This window comes from Eschrichtius robustus, chromosome 10, assembly GCF_028021215.1.
Source record: "Eschrichtius robustus isolate mEscRob2 chromosome 10, mEscRob2.pri, whole genome shotgun sequence".
In the NCBI taxonomy this organism is placed as follows: Eukaryota; Metazoa; Chordata; class Mammalia; order Artiodactyla; family Eschrichtiidae; genus Eschrichtius; species Eschrichtius robustus.
This window is the reverse complement of record NC_090833.1, coordinates 6,024,430-6,045,166: the sequence shown is the minus strand read 5'-3', so window position 1 is coordinate 6,045,166 and position 20,737 is coordinate 6,024,430. Positions and strand designations below refer to the sequence as shown.

General features: G+C 53.2%; 1 protein-coding gene across 1 annotated transcript in view; it reads left to right on the top strand.

Annotated features, from left to right (window-relative positions):
* Positions 1–20,737, top strand: part of HMCN2 (hemicentin 2) — a 151,174-nt gene that overhangs the window by 38,181 nt on the left and 92,256 nt on the right. The window contains exons 12-22 of the mRNA XM_068552870.1: positions 534–675; positions 1,358–1,485; positions 2,203–2,316; positions 4,553–4,702; positions 11,634–11,822; positions 13,021–13,116; positions 13,423–13,550; positions 15,501–15,645; positions 18,776–18,888; positions 19,013–19,172; positions 20,226–20,391. Coding sequence (XP_068408971.1) covers positions 534–675; positions 1,358–1,485; positions 2,203–2,316; positions 4,553–4,702; positions 11,634–11,822; positions 13,021–13,116; positions 13,423–13,550; positions 15,501–15,645; positions 18,776–18,888; positions 19,013–19,172; positions 20,226–20,391 — 1,531 coding nt within the window. The remainder of the gene's footprint in view (positions 1–533; positions 676–1,357; positions 1,486–2,202; positions 2,317–4,552; positions 4,703–11,633; positions 11,823–13,020; positions 13,117–13,422; positions 13,551–15,500; positions 15,646–18,775; positions 18,889–19,012; positions 19,173–20,225; positions 20,392–20,737) is intronic.

The following is a 20,737-nucleotide window of genomic DNA, read 5'->3' as shown; positions in this document are numbered from 1 at the left end:
TGACTGCCTAGAGTGTGTTGAGAAGGATTCTGAGGCCATATCTAGGCCTCTGGTATGGGAGGGGCGTGTTTGCCGTGTCTAGATGAGATGGCCCACGATGTCTGTTTGAGCGTGACAAGTCCGCTGCACTGTGAGCTTTCCGAGGGCCAGGATAGAACCTACGGTTGCAGCCAATACTTGGGCAGACCTTGAGGTCCACCCAGGTCTCCAGCCCTGGCATCTCGACAGCTCCCTAAGCCTCTTCAGGGTGCTCAGCTCAGAGCAGAAATCCAGGGAGCTCAAGCCTCCCACTGGGGGTTATTGGGAATTCAGGTCCCCGTGTAGCCTGGGGATGTGCCTGGGAGGCTGCCTGGCAACACTCCCCAGTTCCCCAGCAAGCCGCTCCCAAGGATCCAGGCCCCTTGGGACCTTTGCTTCCTTTGTCTACACCGTCTGTGGCTGCCGGGAAGGGCCGGGGGCCCAGGGCTGGGTGCCTGGGACAGCACAACTGCTCTGACAAGCTCCTCCCCACCTGTCCACTCTCTGAACTACAGAGGCCCCACAGGTCAGCATCCACACCAGGTCACAGCGCTTTTCCCAGGGCATGGAGATGAGGGTCAGCTGCTCGGCCTCTGGATACCCTGCACCCCACATTTCCTGGAGCCATGAGGGTCATGCCCTGCAAGAGGACAGCAGGTGAGGGCTCAGGGCTTGGAGGTCTGGGACTGGGAACAGGTGGACTCCCAGGGGACCTCTCTGAGCCTTAGTCTTCTTAACTATTAATATAAATGGGGGAGTAGCATTTGCCCTGCCCTCTTCCTGGGATGATTTGAGGCTGAGGAGACAGATCACTTGGGAAACATAACAGTGTGAGCTCAGGGGTCAGGAGCTACAGCTGCAGAATCCAACAGACCTGTACTTGAATTCTGCCTCTGCCATTCAGGCTGTGTGACCTTGGGCAAGTCACCATACCTTTCTGAGCCCCATGAATGAAAAAAGAACATACGTAAAGTGCTGAACACACAGCCTGGCACAGAGCAAGCGGTCAGTGTAGAATGGTGTCACCAGTGATGTCGTTAGTTAATTTGTTATTAATAATGACTGGGTTCAGCTGGGTAAAACTTGAAGTATTGGCTAGTCTGTACAAACTCAAGTAAACATAAGCTAACCGTGTAGGAATATGTGGATAGGAAGGGAAGGACAACAGATCTTGAGTTTAGCTGGAAGCTTCACCAGCTTTAAAATTACAGACAAAATAGAGATTTATACTGGCCTGTAAAAAAAAAAAAAAAAAAAAAAAATAATGACTGGGGCAACCCCATGTGACCCGACCTAACCAGCCCCTTGCTGTTGAACACGTTTCATGGCACGACTCCAGAGTCCGCGTGGATGCCCAGGGAACCCTGATCATTCAGGGAGTGGCCCCACAGGATGCTGGGAGTTACAGCTGCCAGGCTGCTAATGACGTTGGCACAGACGAGAAGACGGTCACCCTCTACTATGCAGGTACTTGGGTCAAGGGTATCTGCAGGAGAAGGATCTCCAGCCCACCCTCCCTCCCTCCCTCCCATCCCCAGATACTTATTGAGCATCTACCGTGTGGCAGGCACTGGGGCTACAGCAGTGAACACAGGGTCCCCATCCGGGTGGAGCTTATATTCTAATGGGGAGGCACAAAGCAAACATGCAAACAGATAAATAAGGTGCTTTCAGATGGTGAAGGTACTAGAACTAGCGCAGAGCAGGGTGGTGTGATGGAGTGACGTGCCCCTGGGCAGAGAGGGAAACGGCTGGTACACACAGGACCAGACCCTTGCCGCAGATGGGAATGGGAGCAGCGTTCCAAGCAGAGGGATGGGGTGGGGCAAAAGCCTGGAGGTGGGAATGAGTCCAGGCTGCCCAAGGGGCTGCAAGGAGGCTGGCTGGAGTGAGGGGGCGGGGGAGGGGCAGGCAGCCCCTGTAGGGCCTTTTAGAACCTTGTAGGATTTCGGCTTTTATCTCAAGATCAATGAGGAACAAAAACGGGTTTGGTCCCGGGAGTAACTGGCTTTTTAGAAACCAGCCGAGGCTACATCTTTCTGGGGTGACTGTCCCGGTTGGTGGGGGATGGGGAGGAGGCAGGTGCTCAGCCCCACCTTGTCCCCGCCGCCCCTCCCCCAGCTGCATTCTCTCTCTAGGGAGTCTGCGGGTTGGTCCCCAATTCCCCATCTGCTCCCCACACAGACCCACCCTCCGTCTCTGCCATGAATGCGGTGGTGCTGGCCGCCGTCGGGGAGGAAGTGGTGCTGGCGTGTGAGGCGTCCGGGGTGCCTCCGCCCCGGGTCATCTGGTATCGAGGTACACTGGGTGGGGGGAGGGGCCCTGGAGGGTCAGCTTTCCAGGACGGTCGTGGGGGGCACTCCGAATGGGGTGTCTGGAGAGAGAGGACCGTTTCTGGCAGCCCCACTCCCATCCCCAGGCCGGCGTCCACGCAGCTAATGCAGGTTGGCTCCGTGGTTAGGAGCAGGATGTAGACTAGACCTCGATTTGAATTCTGGCTCCCCTGGGTGACCTCAGGCAAGTGACTTGGTATCTCTGAGCCTGCTTCCTTAGCTGGAAAGTCAAAGATAGGTGGTTGTATGAGGATTAAATGAGTCCATATGTGCAAATTGTTTAGAACGAGCCTGGCACACGGGCAGGGCTCAGTGTTCTTAATGATGGTGACGATGGCGATGTGGTTATCTGAGAGCTAGCAGTAATGTTAAGAGGGCTGTTCTGAGGCTCTCCTGAGTTAACGAGTGTAGAGGGTTTTGTTTGTGCCAGACGCGGAGCTGGAGTTTGAATGACAGGAGCTGCTCTTGCGCCCGCACCAGTGGACCTGGGTCCTGGGGCTCCTGCCTCAGACTTTCCAGGGGCAGAACACTGGGCTCCTTCTCAAGCACAGGCACCTCCCACCTGGATGCAGTCCAGCCTTTGCAACACCTGTCTGTGATCTTGTCAGAGCCTCACCTTGACATTGACAGGCAGAGTTAGCTCAGAGTTTGAGCATTTTGTCCACGGTCACCAGCTAGTGGTGGCAGAGGCCTCAGGACTCCTTACTCTGTGCTCAGGTCACTGCCTGTGGTGGCTGAGAGCTCTACCAGCCCAGCCCGGGAGCCCCTTTATAAAGGGGGATCTCTCAATGGAATGTTGCTCAGCCTTAAAAAGGAATGAAATTCAAGTTGTACAATGATGAAAATACAGTTGCCACTTAAAAATGGTTAAGATAATAAATTTTATGTTTTATTTAAAATTAAATTCAAATTCTTTCTTAATTTGACTCCTATGGCAAAGAAAAAAAAAGAATGAAAAAAAGCAAAAAAAAAAAGGAAAATAAATCAGGCTCATAGCAGCTGCTGTGTAGAAATTTCCCCCTACTTCTAATTTGCTGAATGGAGAAAAAAATCTTTTATTTATGATATTTTCAGAGACATTTGCTCTAGTATGGTGTATTTAAGTAGTAAAAAAGTAAAAGAAAAAAAAATTTTTCTTAATTTGGAAAAAAGGAATGAAGTTTTGACACAACATAGATGAACCTTGAAAACATTATGCTAAGTGAAATAAACCAGACACAGAAGGACAAGTATTAAATGATTCCAGTTATTTGAGTGGAATCTCATATATGAGATGCCTAGAATATGCAAATTTATAGAGACCGAAAGGAGAATGGTGGTTGCCAGGGGCTGGGGGATGGGGAAATGGGGAGTTAGTGTTTAATAAGCAGGGTTTCAGTTTAAGAAGATGAAAAAGTTTTGTGGATGGGTGGTGGGAATGGTTGCGTGACAATGTGAATGAACTTAATGCCACTGAATTGGACACTCCAAATGCTTACAATGGTAAAATTTTGTGTTATGTATATGTATGTACCACAATTTTAAGTGTAAAATACTAAGTTGTAAAAAGAGTTCAGAATCAGGGTGGTCCCTCAGGCCTCAGGAGGGGGAGGCCTGGAGTTGGGGTAGGGGAACAGTGCACAAGGGAAATGAGAATAAGGCCTCAAAGAGGCAGAACTGGGGGGAGAGTGATTGTCTCCGTGACCCTGGGCTCCTCCCAGAGCTGATCCAAGCCTCAGTCTGCACCTGAGCAGAGGGTGGAGATCCAGGAGGGAGGCCCAGGCAAGGAGTTCTTGGGTGATGAACCTGCCGCATGCAGGGGAACAGGCTGAGACTCACTCGTGGTCAACAAAGGGGCTCAGGGAACTGGACCCAAGGGTGCTGACTTTAAAATTGTGACAAAATTCGCCTAACATAACATTTACCATCTTAACCATTTTTAGGTATACAGTTCAGTAGCATTAAGTATATTTACATTGTTGTACAACCATCACCACCATCCATCTCCAGAACCCTTTACATTTAGCAAAACTAAAAATCTGTACTCATTAAACAATAGGGGTCCTGATTCTGGGGGAAATCTTTCCCTCACCCACACCGCTCCAAAGTCCCTGCTTTGTGGAGTTGCAGGAACCCGGGGTCAGGAAGGCAGCCTGATCCCCTGGCCTCCTGTGGTAACAATGGATACCTCCCTGCCTGATGTTTTCTCATCTTTGGTCCAGAGGGTCTTGAAATGATTCTGGCCTCTGAGGGCTCCAGCTCTGGGATGCTGCGAATCCTGGTGGCCCGGGAGAGGGATGCTGGCGTCTATACCTGCCGAGCTGTCAATGAGTTTGGCGATGCCTCTGCAGAAATCCGGCTGGAGGTTGGACGTGAGTGTACACCTTGTCCCCACTTGCCCTGCCCCTCCTGCCTTCCCCCTTCCCCGTCCCCCACCATCTGCCCTATTTCTGAGCAGGGAGGAGAGAGTGGTACCATGTAGCCTGCCAGTGGGGTATTTGCATCATTTGGATCCAGAGCACATGGGATGGGGATTTTAGAGGGAGATGGTGTATGTGTTACCTCTTGCTGTGTGACAAATTGCCTTAAAACTATGTGGCTTAAAACAATAAGCATCTATTGTCTCATGGTTCTGTGATTCTGGGAGTGGCTTTGCTGGGTGGTTCTAGCTCCAGGTCTCTCATGGGATGGCAGTTAATACCTTGGCCGGGGATGTGGTCATCTGAAGGCTTGACTGGGGCTGGAGAATCCACCCTAAGTTCACTCATGTGGCTGTTGGCAGGAGGCCTCTGTCCCTTACCCAGATAGGCTTCTCCAGAAGGCTTCTTGGGACATGGGTTTTCCCAGAGAAAGTGAGTCAAGAGGGATAGAGATAGAGATAACATCCAAGATGGAAGCTGCAGTCTTTATAACCAGTCGCAGTCTTGGAAGTGACATACCATTACTTCTACTATATTCTGTTGGTCACACAGACCAACACTGGTATGTGGTGAGTGGGAGGGACCACTCAAGCGTGAGAATCCCAAGAGGCAGGGGTCACTGCCCATCACAGAGATAGTTTGGTTCCAGCATGGGTGTCGTCATCCCTGAGACCTGAGTTCCAGTCTTGTCTTCATCACTTACCATCTATGTGCTTTGGTCAAATCATTGACCCTCAGTTTCCCCATCTGTAAAATGGAGCTGACCACACTACTTCCTTTGTTGGGTGGCTGTGAGGCTGCAATGAAATCAGACACACAATGCTTAGCACAGGGTTTGGCCCATTGTGAGTGCTTAATAAAGGGAGAAGCTATTATCCCCTTTTTACAGATGGGAAGTTTGAATTCTTCTGTGGCTGGTACATGGCCTTGGCTGTGATTGTCATGATGTCTAAGTTCCAGGCCTGGATCCTGGGCACTGGGAATTGCTCGGAAGTTGTGGGCACAGCTCCTTGGCGTGCTGAGCTGGAGCGGATTGTGCTCTGAGGGTTGACTGCGGCCATGATGGGAGAGACAGGTGCTGGGAGTTCTAGGGAAGTGCAGAGAATAGAGAATGGACTTGACTGGGCCGGGTGGGATGGCCAAGGGGCTCCCCAGTGAGGCTCAGTCAGGAGGGTCTGGCCCTGGGGGAGATGGTGCCAACTCAGGCTTGGGGATCCTCCCCATCTGTTCCATCATCTATTCCTCCAACATGTGGTCAACCTGATAACCAGGCCCTGTGCCCCAGACCCTGTGTTGGGGCTACAATGGCATCTGCCTTTGTGTTGTTCTTGGTGTCCAGAAGAGAGATGGTAAACAGACCATTAGAACACTCAGTGTACTGAGAATTTGGAAGTGGCATCCTTGGGTCCTGTGCCCAGAGAAGGGGGCTAAGCCAACACTGGAGGCCGGGAAGGCTTCTTGGAGGAGGTGATGTGTAAGCTGAACCCAGAAACAGTCAGGTGACGAGCTGGGGAACAGTGTTCCAGGCAGAGGGAACAGCACGTGCTGATCTCCCCATGGCAAGAGAAGCAAGGCAGCAAGTGAGGCATAGAGAGGGTGGGGAGGGGAGGCCGGGGCAGCTGCCCAGTTTTGGGTCACTCCCGGCCTTGGGCTAAGGAGCCTGGTGGAGTTTGGGCTTTGTTCTGTGGAGGCGGTGAGCATTTTCTAAGGAGGAGATTGATGTGCTCAGACTTTCCCTATCGAGAGTGCAGTGTGTTGCTGAGCTCTTGGGTGGGGTGGGGTGGATATGGAAAGCCATAGGCCTAGAGCCTGATAATAAAAATATAATAAGGCTTCCATGGAATCTGCCACATGCCAGGGCCAGCTCTAAGCACATTTCATGTACTAACATATAATCCTCGTAACAACCTTTTGAGATGGGTTCTACCTTATCCCTTTTATAGATGGAGAAAACGAGGCACAGAGAGGCTAAGTGCCTTGCCCAAAGTCACACAGCTGGTGAGTGGCAGAGCTGAGATCTGAACCCAGGGTCCGGGCCATTAGCCCCTGGACTTGATCCTGATGCTCCCAGCAAGGTGGGCTTGGATGTTGCTTCCCCACTGTGAGCCTCGGGCTCCTCACTTGCAAGATATTTCTGGATGGAAGTTGTGTGAGTGAGAGATAAGAAAGGCCTCGGACACAACGGGCTCTGACAAATGTCACTGTCATTGTGATTAGTCAGTAGGTTCTGGGTGAGCAGAGAGGGTGCTCCAGGGAGGGCTGCCCTTGGCATTGTTACAAGCAGTCATCCTTTGCTCTGTGTCTAATTTCTGTCCAGCAAAACCTTATTTCTTTGGGGCCCAGGCTGACATGCCTGTTCCTTCACCTGTTAGCCATGGGTCTTGGGGCCATTTCCCCAGGTGAGAGGTGGGGGGGATGGCTGGCATCCCAGAGGCAGGCTTCTGGGGCACGGGGCCACTGGTGGCCTCTGGCCTTGAGGTCAGGGACGGCATGGACAGCGGCCCAACACCTGTGTGTCTGGGGTGAGCTGGCCTGGCAGCAGTGGTGGGAAATTCAATTTCCTGCCCATCTGGGTGGCAGCTGTGGTGCAACCTTCCTGGCCAGGCTGGCAGAGCCTGCCAGGGCTGAGAACGGGTGGGCACTGTGCCCACGTCCTGCTGTTCAGCTGGGAACTGGCTTCCTGGTGGTATTTGGGGCACAGGGAGGACGGCAGCCTCCTCCTGTACTGCCAGCAGGTGCCTGTATTTGTGTACCAAGCCTGCGAGGTGATTTTGCATCCCCTCTGGACCTGGCATTTGGCTGATAAGAGTCCTGGATCAATGTCCTGGTCCTGCTGTTTGTTTGGCCAAGTTATTTACCTTTCTGAGCCTCACTTTCATCATCTGTAAAATGGGGATGATACTGATAGAGGCTGTTCACAAGGTCCTTGAGAGATTTAATGAGATAATGTGCTTCACTCAGGGCTTGAATAGAATGCATAATCAATACACGGCCCGTGGGCTGGACCAGGCTGACAAGGGCCTGGCGAGGCAGAGTGAGGCGGAGTGATTATCACACAGCTGGTGACTGGTCTCCATGGTTGGCACCTGCTCCTGGAGCTCAGTGCTCTTTCTATTACTTTTTTTTTTTTTTTTTTTTTTGGCCACGCCACTCGGCATTCGGGATCTTAGTTCCCTGACCGGGGATCGAACCCGTGCCCCCTTCAGTGGAAGTACAGACTGAGTCTTAACCACTGGACCGCCAGGGAAGTCCCACTCTTTCTATTACTTTAACACTGCCCTGAGCTAAGTTCCCTTTGCCCTGCTGGATTTCTCTCTAAATGGCTGTTCACTCAGCCCTCTTTCTATCCTCTCATTTTAGTCTCTGCTTCTTATTCCCAACTCGGAAGCCCCTGATTGCTGCGTGAGTGAGCAGGGGAGCAGGGGGTGTGCTTTTGCGGGAGCAAAGACCCTCTGGCCAGCCTGGGGGAGCAGGAGAGAAGCAGAGCTGGGCTCTGTGGCCAGTGTGGTCAGTATCTGGGTGGCTTCTCTATCGGGCACAACAGGCGAGGGCCCAGGGCCCGTGATACTTTTAGGGCTGCTGGACAGGGCTCTGATTTTATTGCCATCAGAAGAAAAAAGTGAAGAATAATAAATAGATTAAAAACGAGTCCGGATTGTGTTTGTCTTTATAAACAGTCATAAAATATCATTTAAAATATTTTTTTAGGGAGGAAAGTCATCCTGCAGCCCTGGCCAATGGGGCTGTGGCTCCAGGCTCGACTGAACGATCTTTCTATGGGGAAAGGAGTCTTCCCGGGAGGCGGATTCGGAGGCCATCCCCAGCATTGTCTCATTCACAGATGCCCTGGAATTCCCTCTAAGTGCCGGGCAGGGGCTGAGGCCAGCCTCTCCCGTGGCCACCCTGCCTGTCTAGACAGTCTTTGGGCCTGAGACCCCCTCCCTCTTCTGACCGAGCTGAGTCAGGACTGATTGGAGCTCTCCTTCCTGAGCTGGTGCACCCCCACCAGCTCTGCCCCAGGGCTCTGAGCCACGGGAACTGGGGGGATGGTGGAGGAGGCTGGGGGGCTACAGGGTCTCCAGACAATGATAAAGAGTCCTGGAACTTTAAGGTACTGGAATCAGGGTAAAAATAGTTACCTCTTTCTGGATGGGGAACTGAGGCTCAGAGTGGTGAAGGGGTTCATCCACGGGTGTCCAGTGGGGCAGGGGCAGCAGGGGGGCCCTGCCCAGGCTTCAGGCCTTCAGGCTGGTGTCCCTTGCCCTGGGGCCCAAGTAAGAGGAAGGGATCACCTCTGTCAATTTCACTTCGCTGGGAAGTCCCTGGGGGTGAAGGGAGTGGCCCAGCAGTGCTGTTAAAGGAAGTCTCAGCTTTGGCCACACACTCCTGTCCTGCCCCCTCCCAGCCTGGTGGCTGGCATCCTTGGTGGGGCTGTTCTGTCTTCTGTGGTGTTCCCGGTTCCCCCGCACAGAGCTGCGTCCCCGCAAAAGCGCTGCAGCTGTCAGGTGATGAGACCTGGGCCTCTCCAGGGAGCGCGGCAGCTGCTGTGATGTCTAGCTGTCTCTGGGCACTCGCAGCTCCTGACCCGGAAACATGCACAAGGTCAAGGCAGAAAGGGCTGTCCGTGGGGAAATCTGGTGGCTGTGGAGCCAGCTCACGATCCCTCCCTGCCGAAGGGCCCCTGAGAGTCTGTGAGGAGGGGTCTTCGAGCCTGAAAGCAGAGGTGGCTGAGCCTCGCTATGGGACCCTGGAAAGGGCATGGGGCTGGGAACCCATCCCCACACCTGACAGGCTGCAGGATCAGGGTGGGCCCCGCCCCCGCCCTGCCCCTGCCCCTGCCCCGCCCCTCCCTCGGGCTTCAGTCTCCCATCTGCACAATGAGGAGACCAGAGGACCTGCAGCTTTGGTGTACAGGGTTCTGAGGTCCCGCCTTATTTGGGGGACTTCAATGAGGAGCAGGGGGATGGCTGCACAGGAGACGGAGTCACAGTTTTCTGGGCAGGATGTGAGTCGGGATTCACCTCTGAAAGAAGACGGAAGAGATGCCAGGTTACCCCTGAGTACTGGGGGTACGGGGATGCGGTGGCTGAGAGCCTGGGTCTTAGCAGCAGCCAGACCTGGGCTCTGATCCCAGCTCTGCCACTGACTTTGAGCTGCACCTGGGGCAGGTTCCTTAATCTCTCTGATCCTCAGTTTCCCCATCTGTAAAATGGGGTTGTGATAATACCCACTTCATCAGTTTATTGAGGCCACGAATAAACTCTAAAAGCACCATCACCATGCCTGTCACTTAGTAGGTTTTCCAAATGCTACCCTTTGTACATGTTATTTGCTTACTATTATAAGTCAGCTGTCCTCTCTCAGGGGAGGAATTCAGGACGAGGCCTGCCTGGAGGAGGGAGGTTTGAGCTGTGCCCTGCCGTGGGCTGGGCAGAGCCGGGCAGGCAGGCTCTGGGGGTACCTGGCCCTGGAGCTGAGCCACGGCTCTGCTCAGGATGGGAAGAGGGGAATAGCAAAGCTCTGCCCCCGGGGCCAAGGCTCTGCAGGACCCGTGACGCCATCTGAGGCACCTGGATGGAAGACTTTCTTGGATTCTGAGCCGAGGCAGCTGCCAGGCCCCAAATGAGGAAGAAAAGCAACGTGCGGGTGGTGTCTGAGGTTGGGTCCAAGACTGTCTTCCTCCTTGCAGTGATTTTCCAAGTTGTGCTTCTATCTCCTTGGAACTTCCCTACTCCCTGAGGCCAAGAGGGAAATTTGATGTCATGATTTGGATGGATGGGGGAGATTTCTGGAGAGAGACAGCAAGAACAAAAGAGGTGGAGGTTTTTCCACAATGCTGGACGCCATGGGTTCAAAAGAGGCCGAGGACCTTCCTGGTTGTGGGTCTGGGGACAGGGACCTGATGACAGTGCCCAGAAGCTGCAGGGAACAGGGCCTGGACCTGTCTGGCGTTGGACCTGCTTCTGGCCGCAGAAAGGTGGAAAGGATCATGAGCTTCTGTTTTGGGAAATAACTTATTTCCATGCCCACCCCGCCACCCCCAATCATAAAAGTAAGACAATGCTTAGAAAAAAAGTTTGGAAGAAACACTACAAACCATTAACAGTGGTTACCTTGTGGAAGGGCATGGGATTTAGAGTGTGTGGAGCAAAAGTTAAGGAAATAAATCCTCGTGTGTTGCTTGGATGTTTTATAACTCAGGTGAGCAGGGCTGCCCTTGTTTGCATCTATTATCCTGGTGTAATTATTAATATGGCTCTTTTCACTCTTAAGTGTCCCATTTGGACCATAAAGTATAAGGTCAAGTTATTAATAGGCTTGTTTTGATTTTGTAGTAGAGATTTATGTGCTTATTACAAAACGTTCAACAGCAGAGAAGGATGAAGCAAGGTAAAGATGAGCTAGAATCTCCCCACGAAGTTGGCTCTTTGGGAAATGGTTGCCGGAGTCTAGGAGACCCGTGAAAGGAAGCTCCCATGGCCCAGGAAGAGGGCAAGGGAGGTGACGCTCAGAGCTGGTGGGGCTCCTGTGGCTGAGGGTGACTTGCAGCCCCTCTGAGGTGGGCTTCCCAGGCGGTGTAACCAGCAGAAACAGGAATGTTGCTCCCCTGTATGGCTGGGCAAAGCGGGGTCCCTGAGACCCCATGTAGGGTATGAGGACTTCACCCTGCCAAAGGGCACTTGCTCTGCCTCATCATTCTCAGGAGCTCTTCAGGGTGGACCCTGCCAAACTCAAGTTGGCCCCGGGAGTCCTGGATATGAGTCAGGTTCATGAGGGCGCGGCTGGAAGAGGGAAAAACCCCCAGCGATGGGAGGGGAGGCAGTGCCCTGGGGGCTGGGCGGGTCCAGCTGCTGGGCGAGGCTGACTGCTCACCTCCCTGCAGATGCGCCCCAGCTGACCGAGCTGCCCCAGGATGTCACCGTGGAACTGGGGAGGAGCGCCCTCCTGGCGTGCCGGGCCACGGGCCACCCACCCCCTATGGTCACCTGGCGCCGTGGAGATGGCCAGCCGCTGGGGCCAGGGCAGGGCAGCAGGAGTGGGCGGCCCGATTCAGGAGTGCTGTTCTTTGAAAGTAAGAGATTGGGGCTGAGGGAGGGTGGGCAGGGGAGACAGAATGGCTTCCGACACCCTCAGCCCCCAGACTGGGTGGCCGGGAGCAGGGCCCTGACCCCCAGTGCTGACCATAGGTCAGGCTGTTGCAGGGTCATATTTCAGTTGGGTGACTCTGGTCACGTCATCCCACTACTCTGAACTGGTCACAATAGTGATAATGACAATACCTACCACCTGGGTTTAATAACAGGCCACCTTAAGGAGCTATTGCGTGAATAATACACGTAAATCCCTTAGCACAGTTCCTGACGCATATTAAGTGTCATATGTGGTAACCATCATCATCATCATCACCATCCTCACCACCACCACCACCATCATCACCATCCTCACCATCACCACCATCATCATCACCATCATCACCATCCTCACCATCACCACCACCACCACCATCATCACCATCCTCACCATCACCACCACCATCATCACCATCATCACCACCACCACCATCATCACCATCATCACCATCCTCACCATCACCACCATCATCATCACCATCATCACCATCCTCACCATCACCACCATCATTATCACCATCATCATCACCATCACCACCATCATCCTCACCATCCTCACCATCCTCACCATCACCACCATCATTATCACCATCATCATCACCATCACCACCATCATCATCACCATCCTCACCATCACCACCATCATTATCACCATCATCATCACCATCACCACCATCATCCTCACCATCCTCACCATCCTCACCATCACCACCATCATTATCACCATCATCATCACCATCACCACCATCATCATCACCATCCTCACCATCCTCACCATCACCACCATCATTATCACCATCATCATCATCGTCACTACTACTGCTTCTATTTACTGTGTGCCAGGCCGGATGCTGAGCACTGTATTTGCATTATCTATTGACCCCTCCCAATCACACTACAGGGTGCAGTTATTGATAAATTATCCCCATGCTACACATGAACAAGCTGAGGCCTTCTCACCCTTCCAAGGCCTGGCTGTATCCCCCATCCCTCTCCTCCCTGCCATCCCAGTCCTCCTACCTAACCTCCGCAGGGCCAGACTGTGACAAGGGCGCGTCTGCACCTGGGGAGCTGGAGCCTGTGGGGGCTGGAGCCGTGATGTGCTCTGACAGTCAGGCCTGCCTCTTTCCTGCCCCTCAGGTGTGATTCCCGAAGACCAGGCCCCGTATGTCTGTGAAGCTCAAAACGTCTTCGGGAAGGTCCAGGCAGAGGCCCACCTCCTTGTGACTGGACATGGTTCGCTGGTGGATCTGGAGAGGAGGGTTTGGGGGGGACACCAGGCACCCCCAGAGACACCCCCCCCATGACTGCCCATCCTTTGGGACAGGTGTGTCCACAGCCAGGTTCTCCAGGAGGAGCATCTGGACCCCTACTTCCTGGGCAGTGTGCCCCAAGAAGTGCGCCCTTTGACCCTTTAGGGTCCCCAGTCCTGATGCTTCCCCTGGTTCCCTGGGGAGGAGACAGTGGGGAGTGGGGCCCTCTGTCCCCCGGACGCCCACCCACAGGAGTCTCGTGTACCCACACTGTCTCCTCTCCCTATAGCACCTCCACAGATCGCCAGCAGCGCCTCCACCGTCCGGGTGCTGGAGAGGCAGCCCGTGTCCCTGCCCTGCATCATCCTGGCTGGGAGGCCCCGCCCCGAGAGGCGCTGGCTCAAGGCCGGCCGGCCCGTGAGTGCAGGGCCCCTCTGGGTGCAGGGGACGAGCGCGCTGTCACGTTCACACCTCGGTCTCTGCTTTGCGGTTCCCCTGTTTTGGAACGTCCTCTTCCTTCCTGCTTCTTTCCAGAACCTTCTCTGATAACGCACTGATAGCATCCTTCATCCTCTAGAGTCCTTGGCCGGAGGAGCTTGTGCATTAGTGCTGTGGGCGGGGGCACAGACGCAATGCATTCGTCATCCCCGTTCGGATGATTCCAGGGCAGAGACGTGACCCGAGCGGCTGAACATCTGCCCCGGCTGCCTGGCACACTGCTGGGTGCACAGGGGCTGCTTCGTCCATTCCCATCCATTTGGTTTTCTTTATTCCCCTCTATTTCCTGTCTGCCATTCACTCCTTCTTTGCCTCTCCCTTTTCCTCCATCCTTCTGGCCTATCCTCAGACATCCCGCGGTCCTTGTGCCCTGGAAGCTATAAAAGAGGTGCCCTCGCCCCAGCAGACAGCAGACGCTGGACACCCAGAGAGGCAGTGACTGTGTGACCAGATGGCTGCCCTGGTCCCGGCCCCGTTGTTCCAGTGTCTGATGCAGTGCAGACAGGGTCCAGCTCCCGGAGCAGGGAGACTTTGCCGAGGCTGCTCGAGTGGGTGACTCCTTCCGCAGCCGGTGTAATTAGATGTGACCCCGAGGAGGACCCTGCCTGGGCGCGTAGGCTGGGGCGGTGAGGAGCCTTCCTCAGTAGAATCCGATGGGCATGCGGGGAGGGGTGGCCCTGGGCCTCGTCCACACCAGGATAGGAAGTGGCTCTAGACGCAGAGCTTGTTTAGTTCAGCGGGGACGCTGGGTGGACCTGCGCCCCCCCAGCTGCCGAGTGCGAGGAGCAGAGCCCCCCCTCAAGCTCACTCAGCCTGAAAGGAGCCTCTCCCGGAACCGGCGTGCAGAATGTGCAATCTGGTCACGGGACAGGGACACAGACAGGGAGGCTGAAAGCGGGCTCAGGCCTGGTGGAAGCGGGCTCGGGCCCCTCACCAACGATGGACTGGCTGGACATCTTTTTTTTTTTTTTTTTTTAAATAAATTTATTTATTTATTTTTGGCTGCGTTAGGTCTTCGTTGCTGCTCATGGGCTTTCTCTAGTTGCGGCGAGCGGGGGCTACTCTTCGTTGCGGTGCGCGGGCTTCTCATGTGGCAGAGCACAGGCTCTAGGCGTGTGGGCTTCAGTAGTTGTGGCACGCGGGCTCAGTAGTTGTGGCGCACGGGCTTAGTTGCTCCGCGGCATGTGGGATCTTCCCGGACCAGGGCTCGAACCCATACCCCTGCATTGGCAGGCGGATTCTTAACCGCTGCGCCACCAGGGAAGTCCCTGGACATCTTTATAGAGGTTGCCCCAGGCCCCATTCTGGACCAGCGCCACCTGCCCCACCCCGGTCCTGATGGGGACAGACCTGGGCAGCCGCCAGGAGTTGCTTCCTCTGCTTCTCCCTCTGGGACCACACCTGATGCGGCCACACCTCTGCTCCGCTCTGCACGGCTCTTTTCTCTCCGCACAGAGGGGCTGTCCCTCCTCTCTGTGGCCTCGGTGTGGAAGGGCCTTGGAGCTTCAGCCCCGACTCAGTAAAGGCTCTGGCTCCAGCCCTGCACTCCTGGGAGAGGCTCCCATCAGCCCCCTTGGGTCAGGTGTCTTGCCCTGGACCAGTTGGCCCTTGGAGGGTGGGGTCAGCGGGGGGCCGGGGGTCAGGCCCACCTGGCCCTGAGGGTCTGTGGGGGGGGAGGTGGATGAATATCAGGGAAGGGGAAGGAGCATCAAGCCCCCCCAGATTCCCCCACCCTCTCCAAACCCCTGGCCTCTCTGTCCAGGCTGCTCCCTGCTGGCCTGGTGGGCAGTGAGGTTTCTGGAGTGCTGTCTCTTGGCTGACTCTGAGCGGGGCCCTCGGCCCAAGCTGGTGCTTCCTCGCCCTCACCAGCTCCCACCGGGCAGCCAGCATTCCGTCCGAGCGGATGGCAGCCTCCACCTTGACCAGGCGCTGTTGGAGGACGCAGGGAGGTACACCTGTTTGGTCAGCAACTCGGCCGGCTCTCAGCACAGGGACGTGGAGCTGGTTGTCCAGGGTGAGTCCTGGGGTGGTGGAGGACATGATGCGACGGGGGAAGGCCCCTGGGGGGAGCTTGATCTTGAACATCTTCGTTTAGACAAATTGCACAAATAGTACATATTCACTGTAGGAAATTTAGAGATTGGACAAACCACCCCCCCCCAAAAAAAACCCCAAAAAACCCAAAAACAAAACCAAACAAACAAAAAGAAACCTCCCTTAATGCCAGTAGCTAAGAAGAACCAGAATAATTTTACATTTTGGTGTGTATCTTTCATACTTTATACACACATGAGTTTGCACATGTACATATACACACACTGTATATATATATAATATATATACATTATATATATTCTTTAGATATGTTGTATATAAATTATTTTTGCATGATATATATCCTTTATATAAATTAGGTATATATCCTTTGTGTACACATACATAGAAATATTTAGAAACCAACTGGAACCAGGTAATATTTCTGTCTTGCAACCTGAGTGTTTCTTGTGACAATATTTTATGAGTCTTTTCTGTCAGTAATACTCAGAAGCAGTGGTTTAAGACCGCATGTCCCCTGTTTGGATGAGCCAGGAGTACCTAACCTGTCCCCTCGTGTCCTGTTTCTCACCAGCGTGAACACCTGGGGATAAACATCCTCATGCCCCACCGTTGCCCATGTGACCAATTCTTTCCCTAGGATAAACTATTGTTGTGGAATTGAGTTTTGACTCACAGAGATTGCACAGTTTTAGGGCTTTTTGTGTATTTTGCCCAATTACTTTCCCACCCACAGCGTTGGAGAGTCCCTGTTTCCCTTCACCCACCCAGCCGGGTACCACCGTTCTTTTTAACGTAAAACAAGAAGTTTAAACTAAATCTGGTTATGTTTTGTCATTTACCGCATATGTTAATATCCTCTTTTTGTTTGTTTGTTTCACTTGTTTTATTAAAACCCCGAGGGATGAGCGGGACGAACTCATCATTCCCCATTTTGTAGAGGAGAACTGAGGTTCAGAAGGAGCCTGGGTTTAGAAACCAGCTGTCCTGTCTCCTCATAATTCCAATTAATAAGAGTGATCAAAGGTTGGGCATGTGTCACGTGCCAGACCTCTGAGAGGCTGTGTGCAGGTTTCACTTAATTTTCCTAACTGCTCCAAGAGGTGGGTTTAAAAGACGCCACGCTTCTTTGAAATTAAGGAAGCTGAGGTTCCGAGATGGAGGTAACTCACAAAGTCACAGGATCAGCAAAGGCTGTCTCTGTAGAAAGCCTCACCCCCTAACTTCCCACCCTGCCGCACAGCCTTCTCTGTGCGGTGGCGATCAAGCCCGTCTCTCTTGGCTAATTTCATTTCCATTCAACAAATGCTAATTGACTTGCTGGCTTTGGCCACCTGGGAAAATCCAGAAGGGCATTTCCCGCCCTAAAGTAACTGAGTGTTACTGTCAGAGCCCTTGGCTTCTGACTTTCTCTCCTGGTTCTGATTTTTCCATGCCCGTTTCCCCCTCCCCTGCTCCTCTTGGAGACGTCCCCCCCTCCCGCCCTCTTTTAATGCCTGCAGATCTGGATGGTGCCCAGGACGGATTTTGCACTTGTTTTCAAGTTCACTGTGTCCTGTGAACACTATTTTCTGCCGTTTCTCATCCGTCCATTCCCAGAGAGTGAGCAGGGAATTAGGGTTAATTTAGCTTTTTAGCTGATCAAGGAATACGGGTACCAAAAGATTAAGTGGTTTATGCAAAGTCCCACAGTTAAGAAACGGCACAGCTGGTTCCTAAAACAGGCTGCCCTATGTGGGGGGGGCATGAATTTACAGCAGTGGTGGCTGTCTTCTTCTGTTAAAATTGTTTTTTTTTTTTTTAAATCATGATAAAATAGGGACTTCCCTGGCAGTCCAGTGGTTAAGACTCTGTGCTTCCACTGCAGGGGGCACGGGTTCGATCCCTGGTCGGGGAACTAAGATCCCACGTGCCACGTGGCACGGCCAAAAAATAAAAAAATTTTAAAAATCATGATAAAATATACATAATATAAAACTTACCATTTTAACCATTTTAAAGCCTACAGTTTAGTGGCATAAATTAAGTGGCATAAGTGGCATTCACATTGTTGTGCCACCAGGTTCATTTGCCCAATGCACAGCAAGCCAAAAGGCTTGCAGTGGAGAAAGGATGTATTCACAAGGCAGCCAAGCGAGGAGACAGGAGAACAAGCCTCAGGTCCACCTCCCCAAAGGCCAGGGGCTTGGAATATTTATGGGATAAGGAAGCAGGGTGGTCTTAGGCGTGGGGAAAGGTGATTGCAGGTAGGGAAAAGGTGAGGTAGTCAGTGTCCTGTGCAGGTGTATCTGGGTTACATGCTTCTTCATGGGATGCATGTTCAAAAATGGAGGCGCCTAGCATGATCTGACGGTGGGGTTTTTGGCCCTCTGGTGTCAAAAGGTCATTCACCAGATACCTGTGCAGGCCCAGTTTTAGGGTCTGTGGTCCCAACCAGTCTTAGCTGGCTTGAGCTCAAACTAGACACAGCTGACTCCAAGTTCCTGGAAAACAACTCAGGCAAACATCTTATTGTTTAGGCTACATGAAGCTTGGAGGGTCTGCAGTTTGCAACGAAACAATTAAGCGAGCTTGCTCAGTGAAGGCGGGCTCAAGCAGAGGGGTTTTTAGCAAGCTGTAAGACAAGCCAAGAATTTCTGTTAACACAGTTTCAGGATGGGTTTTTTTAACCCTATGGGTTACAGTTTCACAACCATCACCACCATCCATCTCCAGAACTTTTTCACCTTCCCAAACTGAAACTCTGTACCCACCAATTCCCCATTTCCCCCTCCCCTAGCCACTGGCCAGCACCATTCTGCTTCCTGTCTCTATGAATTTGCCTATTCTAAGTATCTCATATAAGTGGAATCATACAGTATTTGTCCTTCTGTGTCTGGCTTATTTCGCTTAGCATAATATTTTCAAGGTTCCTCCATGGTGTAACACATATCACATGTTTATTCCTTTTTAAGGCTGAAAAATATTCCATATGTACACATCACATTCTGTTTATCCATCACCCTCTGTTCGGATTGTTTCCACCTTTTGGCTGTTGTGAATAATGCTGCTGTGAACTTCAGTTTATGAAATTGGTTTGTTTTTAAAAGTGCCACCTAGAATCCAGCCCACTGCCACCCACCATATCACCAATGAAGGCGTTCCAGCCTCTCTCCCCTGTGTAGCCTCAGGAGTGCCCACCCCTACCGTCACCTGGACCAAGGTAGGTGAAGCCTGTTACCATAAAGGTAACCAGAGAGGTAGGCCCAGTGCATCATGGGGAGAGGAATGATGCAAATCGCCGTGGGGTGTGGGCTCTGCTGATGTCACCTGTGACTCTACCACAGGAAACCAATGCCCTGGCCTCCAGGGATCCCCACTACAATGTGAGCAAGGATGGTACCCTGGTCATCACCCGGCCATCTGCCCAAGATGCAGGGGCCTATGTCTGCACAGCCACCAACGCCGTGGGCTTCTCCAGCCAGGAGATGCAGCTTTCTGTCAACAGTGAGTGATGTCCGCCCCTGTCCTGGGAGAGGGGCTTGGCAGGCTTCGAGGCAGGGGCATGGACAATTTGACCTCACCTGCATCTTCCTTGCATCTCGTCAACCCTGCCTCTAGATTCCTCACGTCTGAAGGGCATGTACACCAAAGCTGTCCTCCAGAGCACTGTCCCCCGTAGTGTGGGCATGCTCTAAGAGTGGTTCCAACTCAGCCCTTTGTCACCGGATGGGGGGGAAAGCGTCACATTAACAAGCCTTGGAAAGACACAAGGCCCTACACTGGACCCCCTCCCATCTTGGCAGCCCCTTCGCCCACCTTTCTCCCCAGCTCTTTGTGCCCAGACCTTTTGGCCTCCTTTCAGTTTCTTAAATGATCCATCCTGCCTCAGGGCCTTTGCACGTGCAGTTCCTTCTGTTGGAATGCCCTTCCCTTACCTGGTCCAGCCTACTTCTCCCGTCAGTCAGATCTCAGTTCTCTCTGACCTCTGAGGCTGTGTCAAATCACTTTGCTGTGAACTCTCTGGAATGTCCCTTTCTTAGTGCCCATCACAACTGTGATTAAATAATTAACTGTGTGTTGAACTGTTTGGAACTAGTGTTTCCCTGGGGCCCTTGGCACAGAGGGAAACTGGGCATCATCTGTTGGTTAATCCCATTTATTCCTGAGAATAAATGGGATAATCAAGGGCGAGAAGGGAGAGAGAAGAGAGGGAGGACAGAACCTGCCAGAATGTCCCCAGGGAAGGGAAGCAGGATGGAGAGAAGCAAAAGGAGGACACTGGGGCAGGAGGGACCATGTCAGGGTCATCAAAGCAAGACGAGCTTCCAGCAGGAGGATGGGGTAGACAGGTAGGATGGGGTATGACTGGGGGAAACCATGGGATCTGAGCCCACCCTGAAACCTACACTCTGCCATTATAATAGAGCCCACCCACCTTCTGCATCTCTGGGGTAGCAGTACCACCTGAGCTTCCTGGGGGAGCCGCGCTGGGCCCCTCTGGGCCGCAACCCCTGGCTTCCTGCTCTGCTCACACTTCCTGCATGATTCTCCCAACAGCCAAGCCCAGGATCCTTGTGAATGGGTCACGTGACGCAGACAAGCCTCTGAGGGTCACAGCCAAGGCCAGTGATGAGGTGACCCTGGACTGCGAGGCCCAGGGCTCTCCGCCCCCACTGGTCACCTGGGCCAAGGACTCCCTCCCTGTGCCACCCGTCACCGACAGGTAACCCCAATCGCGGGGCCTTGGGTCTGGGGATGGACAGAGCTTGGGGTTTGAGGAAACTGACCTCCAGGTGCCCAGTGACCCGGCCAGTGTGTGGGACCCTGTGGACACCCCCAGGGGCATGCAGTCCGATGACACACACAGCACTTTTGGCCGCTGGCCTCTAAGGGAGCATGGACGCCCTTCAGAGGGGGAAGGCCTCTGACATAACACGCACCCGGTGCTTCACGCACGGCCGAGGGGCGCCACGTGCAGGATCGCCTTCAGTCTGCCCAGCAGAGCAGAACTGAGCGGAACTCAGTTTTCTGAGCGGAACTGAGGCTCGGCGAGGTGGGCTGAGCAGCTC